Source organism: Octodon degus, unplaced genomic scaffold (assembly GCF_000260255.1).
Source record: "Octodon degus isolate 3935 unplaced genomic scaffold, OctDeg1.0 scaffold00010, whole genome shotgun sequence".
Taxonomy (NCBI): domain Eukaryota; kingdom Metazoa; phylum Chordata; class Mammalia; order Rodentia; family Octodontidae; genus Octodon; species Octodon degus.
In genome coordinates this window covers 9,809,415-9,817,500 of record NW_004524586.1, presented here as the reverse complement: position 1 = coordinate 9,817,500, position 8,086 = coordinate 9,809,415, and the positions used below count along the sequence as shown (strand labels likewise).

At 48.7% G+C, this 8,086-nt stretch overlaps 1 protein-coding gene across 2 annotated transcripts in view; it reads left to right on the top strand.

Annotated features, from left to right (window-relative positions):
• Positions 1-8,086, top strand: part of Inpp5a (inositol polyphosphate-5-phosphatase A) — a 263,156-nt gene that overhangs the window by 232,776 nt on the left and 22,294 nt on the right. For both annotated transcript variants that reach the window (XM_004625559.2, XM_023708885.1), the window contains 2 exons: positions 5,675-5,770; positions 5,939-6,013. In XM_004625559.2, coding sequence (XP_004625616.1) covers positions 5,675-5,770; positions 5,939-6,013 — 171 coding nt within the window. The remainder of the gene's footprint in view (positions 1-5,674; positions 5,771-5,938; positions 6,014-8,086) is intronic.

Sequence of the window (8,086 nt, the reverse complement as noted above, 5' to 3'; positions counted from 1 at the left end):
TAGGCACTCGCGACTCTGCGTGTCCATGGATTTAAGGAACCTGTGTTAGCAGGGATGTTCTGGATGCTAGGCAGATGTGGAAATTGCAGCATGTCTTTTTTCAGCACATCACAATTTGAATAAAGAGCCTAAACCTTTGGGGAACTGTTTAATTCCTGAGAATGAGCTGGAGTGTTGCCCCCCGCAGCTGCCTATAGTGTGTCTGAGTTCAGGGAGGAGTGGTTACTTCTGTGCTGCCTCTTTTGCCCCCACCTGGAAAGAAACCAAAAAGACGCAGCTATTGGAAGGTGAAGAAGCTGGGCAGCATTTGGCTTGGTGAGGCCAAGAGGTGCTAGTGCCTAAAACAGTCCTGGAACAGCTGGTTGCTAGTTTTCATTTGCTGCCTGAAGTCAGGATTAAACCTTGCCTCACTGCTTTGTGCAGCCACTGGTGAATGACAGGCCAAGCCATACAATGGTGCTGTCACCCCTCCCCAAGTGCTGTCCTAGGCCAGACAATGCTGCATCTGGTGGCCTCACAAAGTGCAGGCAGTGGTTATCAGAGAGCTCAATGCCAGCCTGCCCACTTCTCCCACCAATTTTGGGACAAGAAGTGCCAGAGCCAGCGGCAAGGTTCAGAGTTTGTGGTATCTGTGTTCCTCCTCTTCGGACACTGGTTGCTCCAGGAGATGAGTGGACACTATTTGCCAGTGCTAGGAAGAATGGCAGCAGCACCTTGCCTGTTAGCTTTTGATCTGGTGTAAGTAGCTTTGCCCACCCTTCAGAGAGCTGGTTCTGCACTCCCCCCCCCCCCATGTACCTCTTCAACTATACTGGGAGGGCTAAGACCTAGTATGCCTCCCTCAGAGAAGGTGCTGGCAAGCTGCAGCTTCAGGTGCAGCCGGGGCTATCACCAGAGCCTGGGCACTGGTCCTTGGGAGGGAATTCATGCCTGCAGCAGCTAACAATATGGTCTTTTTAAGAAAACATATAAACAGAATGCATTACTTGGCAAGGAATAATCTAAGAATTAGACTAAGTCCTTGCAGCAGAAAGGGATTTCCTAAACCCATTATTCCTGGGAACTTTCCAGTGACCCTGAATCCTGCCCTGAACCCAGCCTCCCTTCTCTGCAGCCTACCTACCTGGGTAATTCTTGCACAGCATATGACATCACTCCTGCCACTGGAGCCAAGACTAAGAGGTGTGACGAGATAGCAGGAGAATGAGCACCTATAGATTCCCAGAGCCCCCAGGGTTCATTGTACAGGCCCCACATTGCCCACCAGGATGTCACAGGACTAACTTCTTAAACAGAGATGCCATCAGCTGGCTCTAGACCCCTAACATGGCACCAGGCTGTTCCCACCTCAGTGATACCTATATTCAGGATATGCAACAAAGCCAGCCCTTAGGTTATATAACCTATGGCCTGTACAGGGCTTCCTGAAGGTTCTCAGGGATCCAGATGAGAGAAACACTCAGGACTATCCTAGTCTGTGGGAACAAGGCAGCAACAAAGGCTTGCCTTTCCTATTCCACTGAGCAGTGTATTTTTAATGCAAAATATGTTTCCTGAAAGCACATTTGGATTCCCCTGTCTCTGAGGAGCAAAGGGGCCCTCTAGGCCACAGTGGGAACCCATAGCAGGGACCACTGGCTATGCTGGGAGTACCCCCATTTCTCTTCTGCTGGCCTGAGGAGTAGCCACCCCTCCACCCTATTGCTCCCTCACATCAATACCCTACGCTTGTGTTTCCGCCAGCCCTATTTCCTAGTCCAGTTGTAGTTCATCCTCTTCTTAAGGCTGTGTCTCTGCCATGACCACGTCCTGTATCATATTGTACTCCTCTCTGCAGCTCTACCACCCTCAGTCTAGAAGCAGATGCACTCAGACCCCTCCTAGCCCTGTGTCAGCCTTCCTGCCTCCTCCAAGGGCTCGCCATAGCTTCTCTCTGTGCTCAGACTCCTGCTGTGGCCTGCCTTTGTTCTGGCTGGAATCGCCACTGGGAGCTTCCACCTGTTGTGGTCGATCCCTCCTGTACTTCCCTTAAGAATCCATACTAATTGTCTGTCTAAATGTCTAGATGCTCACCAGCTTCAGGTATGCAGAGGTCTCTGACGTAGCCATGTCTACCTGGCTTTTCTTCAACATGGCACAAAGCACACTGAAGAGGCTTGTGTGCCATTTACAAGTGATCACTGGGTGGTGATGCCACTCCAGTACCGATGCCAGTGACCCATCGAAAATGTTGGGAGACGGCTTGGCCTAGGGTCTCCCGCACAGCTTTGGGCTGGGTGATCCTTTGGAACCTGGTATCTCCCTTGTGGATGTGAGCTTGCTGCCCAGTAGATGCCCCTTGGTAGCCCCTGTTGTCGACCCCGGCTATGCAGAACGGTGTGCAGGCTGCAGTGGTCCTTTGCCCTCTGGAATCAACTGCAGGTGGCCAAACTTCACCAGCTGGTGGTAAACACAAACTGAGGTACTTCTCGGCAAGTGCGTGCTGGCTGTGGACGTGGCGCGCAGAGAGGGCACAACTTTGATTCTCATGTGGCAGTTTAACTATTAGAGAGCTGGTAGAGGACTGAACAGCCCTATTCTTTCATTGTGAACTTAGAGCTGTTTTATGTAATTTCCATTGCTAGCCGAAAGTTTAAAAAATCAAATAGATATTTGCTTAATATCGTTTTTACTGATATGGGCTGGGCAGGATAAATGTAATTCCCAACCTGGTAGATGTCAGATATGCTGAATTTGTATTCCCCTAAATCAAAGAATGAGTTCTAAGGAACAATGGAGGTTAAAAAAATTCTAAGAAAAAGTTTATTGAGAGCTTCTGAGGGGACCTGAAAACAGATTGCCAATGAGCAGTTTCTCAAAGGAAGTATTGTAAAGCAAAATCACAAGGTGTGTACAATGTAATTCAAAACTATTATCAACCAATAAGATTATGAGTGTAGCTGCTTAGGAAATATTGATCCAGAGGGGAAGCAGGTTATGTAGAAAGTGTCCATGGAAAGGGCAAGGACCTTTTTAGGAAGAGATGGCTCAGGAGGTCCTGGTCGCCTACCTGGGTAACTAATGTCTAGCTAGACTTTATCAGACCAGGTGATACCAATGATAGTATAATCTTCAATTTGTTGCTTATCCCCTGGGGAGGCCTGTGGGCCTGGTCATTCTGTATTTACCCTGAGGCCTGGCCTTCAGTAGATGCGCCTCCAGGCACAGTTGCAATGCGTTCCCATCCTTGGCTCTGAGTTCCTTAAGGGCCTAGCCCTGCTGATGGCCTATAATATTTCTGCCTAACTTAGCTATCTATAATATACTCCTATAGGCCAAAATGATCTCATAGGAGATAAGAATGTATTTTTCTGAAAGACATCCTGCCTAAGGTTTGGAGCCATACCTGCTTACCTAGGGTAGGAGCTCTCCTAAACCAGACTGCTAGGCCTAGGAGGAGAGTAACTCAGATCGTTATGAACCAGCTCCTGGCAGGTTGCTGGGCTGGCCCTGGTCCTAAGAGATCATGTGCACCTTGGATACCTGTGCCCTTCCATACAGGGGGTAAAGAGATGTTGGGAAGGACCCCACAGATGGAGTCTAGGTTCTTTTTCTGCAGTGGAAGCCCAAGTGTGTGGCTGTCATTATCATAGCTCAGGTGTGCCCATATATGATGTATTCATTTGTGTGTGTCAGCACAGGATCACTTCTGTTTTTCTAAAAGGACTTTTTAACATTGCATTTAAAACTTGAGTTGGTAGAATTGAGTTGAGTTGGTATAGTTTGCCTTTAATAGAGTTTTGAACTTTGTGGAGAGCGTTTGTGACAATTGGGGTAGGGGGACATTTCTAGTTCCTGGGATGAGTCAAGCAGGCCAACTGCACACGTGTGCATCAGGGCATCTAATCACTGCTTGGCTTTGTGCAAAGTAAATGGACTGTAAAAATTATGTGATTCAACTTCACAGAAAATGGCCTTCTGCCGCTGTCACCAGTGCCTGGGCGCTGGGTCTCAATAACGTGTTTTGGTTGCTGTCTGAACAAGAAGAAATCAGGAATTCTATTGCCCACACAACAGGTGGGCTCTCTTGGTACACCAAGGAAGAAATTCCAGGAGGAAAAACAGGCCTTCAGGGGCCAGTAGGAATGTGCTGGGCCACTCTTCTAGTGCTTTCGTGTAGCGACTAATAATGAAATAAATCTTAGATGGCATGTTAAAAATAGTATTTGGAGTATTTTTGTTTTGTTTTGTTTTCTTCTTTCAAAAGAACAGAATCCCTTCTGTAGTAGCTGAGCCGGAAGGGCTGGCCTGGAGGTTTTCTGCATGAGTGGTCACGACTTCCCTGGACTGAAAGGAAAGGGAAAGGCTGGCTTAGCCCATACTCAGTCCCTGATCACTTCTTTAAAACTTATGAATGAGGCACCGCCAAGGGAGAGGGTGTAGGGGAAAGGGGGAGGCTGGAGCTGCTGGCCTTGCAGGGCTCTGGGGACCATCCTGTGCTTATCCTTTAGGAGTCGCCTAAAGTGGTAAGATAAAGCAGGGGTTTTGTTTTGTTTTGTTTTGTTTTGTTTTTGTTTTTTAATGTTTCCAGCAGATGCCTTCAGGAGACAGAGCCATGAATTTCCTGAACCGCTTCTTGAAGGAGCCACAATGGCAGTCTGCCTGCCGGAGCCTTCTCCTTTCACAGCAGGGTTTAAGCCACTTAAGCGCATTAGCATTTGGATGGGGCCAGGACCTCCGTGGGACCCAGGGCGGGCAGGGTGGCCAAGCTTGGCTGGGTTGTTTGGGTGTGTGTCCTAATCCTCTCACTGTTCAAGGCGGCCAGACTGATTTGTGACACAGGGGTCCAAAAGCCACTGCGGAGGTGTGACCCCGTTAGCTGATCTTGCCCTGAATACCAATGGCCTCTCCTGGGCCGGCTTGCAGACTGGCAGCCCTGCTGGGATGCTGTACACACCAGCGTGCCCCTCATCCACAGCACCTCTAAGACAGGTGCTGTATCCTCACAGGGTAGCCGCTGGGCTGGGCTGGGCTGCGCTGTCAAGGGGGTTGTGAGGCTCACGGCCAGTGGGTGTCTGTCACTGCAGGCCTAAGGCCCACATAGGTCTCCTGGATCCAGGCCCTCCTATCAATGGAGCTAGTGCCTTCAGTAGAGACTTTATAAAGTTAGTTACTTTTGTTGCAGTGGTCTTTCTTTTTAAGTAAAAGTTAGGTATTCTATATTTTAAAGACAAATTTACTGGAGTTTAATTTACATATAAATCACAACCTAGTTATAGGCTTCCCTTTAAAAGATTTCCTGTGGCTTCAAGTGGGAGAAGCTCAGGGCAGCAGATTAGGAACAAGAAGGAGCTGGACCTGCCCAAGCGGGACACTGCTGGCCAGCCTTTGTTCTCACATGGAAGCATTCTGATCTGTGTTGGGGCATCTACACCCAGCCAGCGCTCTGGCACCATGGGCCACTGCACTGGAGGGAGTAATCTAGGGAGGGCTGGTGGGACGGGGCACTTCTGCATGGGGTGTGAAGTGCTTCTGGGAAGGCAACTCCAGGCTACCTTCCCTTTCAGTTGGAGAGGCCAGGAGTTCACTTAATGGTCGTCACAGGTTAGGACATGCGGCTTTGGCTGACACTGCCTAGTACTCCAAGCAGGTCAGCTTTCTTCTGGGACTGAATTTTCTCTGTGTTTTTCCACAGACTCTCTGCACAAAGGCCACCATGCAGACAGTCCGGGCTGCTGACACCAATGAAGTGGTGAAATTGATATTTCGGGAGTCAGACAATGACCGTAAGGTAAGTGGCTTATGACCATGAGCCAGTGAGAACTGGCCATACGCAGCCTGAAGAATGAGGCCCTGCAGTTATCCCAGAGCCGGGAGACGTAAGGGTGGGAGAGGGGGATCAGCTCATGCGCACACAGGTGCCCACCCACGGGGCACTGAGGCCGCTCTGTTTTGGCAGGTTGTGCTCCAGTTGGAAAAGAAGCTCTTTGACTACTTCAACCAGGAAGTCTTCCGGGACAACAATGGCACTGCGGTGAGTTTTATTTTCAGATGTGTGGCCACTTAACCTGGGACTCTTCTCCTTTGCTTCTCCTTATGACGAACCACCCAGGTTCCTTCCATGGGCTCAAGGCTGAATTGATGGGGGCAGTTTGTGGGATTCACCCAGCACCCAGGCTGGGCTAGGTGGCCTGGGTTGTGTTCCTGTTAACAGCATGTCACTGTCAGCATTTGAAAGTCCTACATGGGAAAGGTGAGATGCGGGGTGCCTTTTAGTGGGAAAGTCCTTGTTAGATGGGCAGTGGGCATACAGTTTCCTTTTGAATGGGGAAAAGCCGCACATGGACATGGTGATGGATATGTACCAAGTCCTCACACACCTGCTGCTCTCCTTGCTGTGTGCATGTGTACATATGCATGTACATGGATACCAGAATGTAAGTTTGTGTTGTGCGTATTATATGAGTTCCTGTGTTTGGTGGGTGGGTGTGAATGTATATGTGAACATGAGTGTGAATTGAACTGAACGCTAAAAGGAATATGCAGCTCCAGTCACTCAGGAGTGTGACTACTGCCAGCAGCAACCCCAGCCGTGGGACTGTGCCCTCAGTCCTGAGCCCCTGGCCTTCCGTGGGAAGCTGCATGCAGTCCTGCTGTGAGATGGCCTGCCCACAGTCTCTTAAGCTGTTATTTTTATTGTGATATCATTGTATACCATTTTAATTGAATTTATGCTACAGATACTTGTTGGAAACTTCAAAAGCAAGTAGCTGTTCTGGTAAATGTGACTCGGTGTCTGGTGAGGCATTCCCCTTCAGGCATCTTCCAGTTTCTATCACACAAACACCCTGCGCCAACGTCCTGGGAGATTCCAGGCTACAGTGTGATAGCAGTGTTTAATAGCAGTGCCCAAGGAGGCACGCTTTTTTTTCTCTTAATATTTTTTAAGTTTATTACAGTTTAGATAGACATAGTGATCATAATTGTCATAGGGAGCTTGGACCTGTACATGGTATGACTTAGTTCCTCTTTCCTTTTTTTTTTTTTTTTTTTAAACATTCTTGAAAAGTACAGGATTGGTTCTTGAGTGGTCATAGCCCCACTTGTGGCCCCCACAAGAGCTGCCCTAGGCAGGGTGCAGGGGTGCTGTGAGGAATATAATAGGAATGAGAGGGTACGGGTGCCAGGGCAGACCCAGGCTTTATGGCCAGACGTATGGGAGAGAGACACGATGTACTTTTTTTTTTTTTTTTTTTTTTTCTTGCAGAACCAGGGATTGAACTCAGGCCCCTTGTGCTTGCCGGGGAAGCACTTATTCCACTGAGCCATCTCCCTGGCCCCAACACTTGCATTTTTGAAAGCACCTAAAACCAATGCCACATGGATGATGCCAAGGTCTGCTGCCAATAGGAGCAGCACCCAGGCTTTCTTCTCTCTTGGCAGTAGGGGTGGAGTGCCTGGATTGCTGAGCAGTGTGAACCTGATTCTGAGGAACAAATTCGCTATGTCAGTGCCATTCTGGAACATGGTGTGGCCACTACTGCCATTCTGAAATGTGGGGCTCTGCAGCTTTCTCCTCAAAGCAAAGTCCCTCATCCTTGCAGTTTTGAGGCTTCAAAGAGCAGAGACCTGCACCTTCCCGTGATACCTTCAGGCCATCCTCTCCATTCTCAGCGATGGAAATGCTCTCAGCTCTAGCTTCGCAGTCCACAGCCTTATTGGCACTTCTTTTCTGGCCAAACTCACATTTCAAATCGCCTGCTGAATTCTTTGCTCTTGATTCTCAACATACATCTGACTAAAAACCCCCAACAATAACCATGTCTCTGCCTCAACATTCAATTTAAAATTTCTTCTGCCAGATTAACCAGTCTGCTGCATTCAATCTCAGTCTCAGGCAAAGCTCTGGACACAAACAAAATTCAGACAAACTTTCTGCCTAGCCACAACACACATCAACTGGAGTCCAACAACCAATGCAGTCTTTCTTCCCAGTAGAAACCTCTCCAGCCTGGTCTTTACAGGAAGGCTTTCTATCAGCCTTCTGGTCTTCTGAGCTTCCAGAATCTTCCATACAGAACAGCTGAAAGTGTTCCAGTGCTTCTTT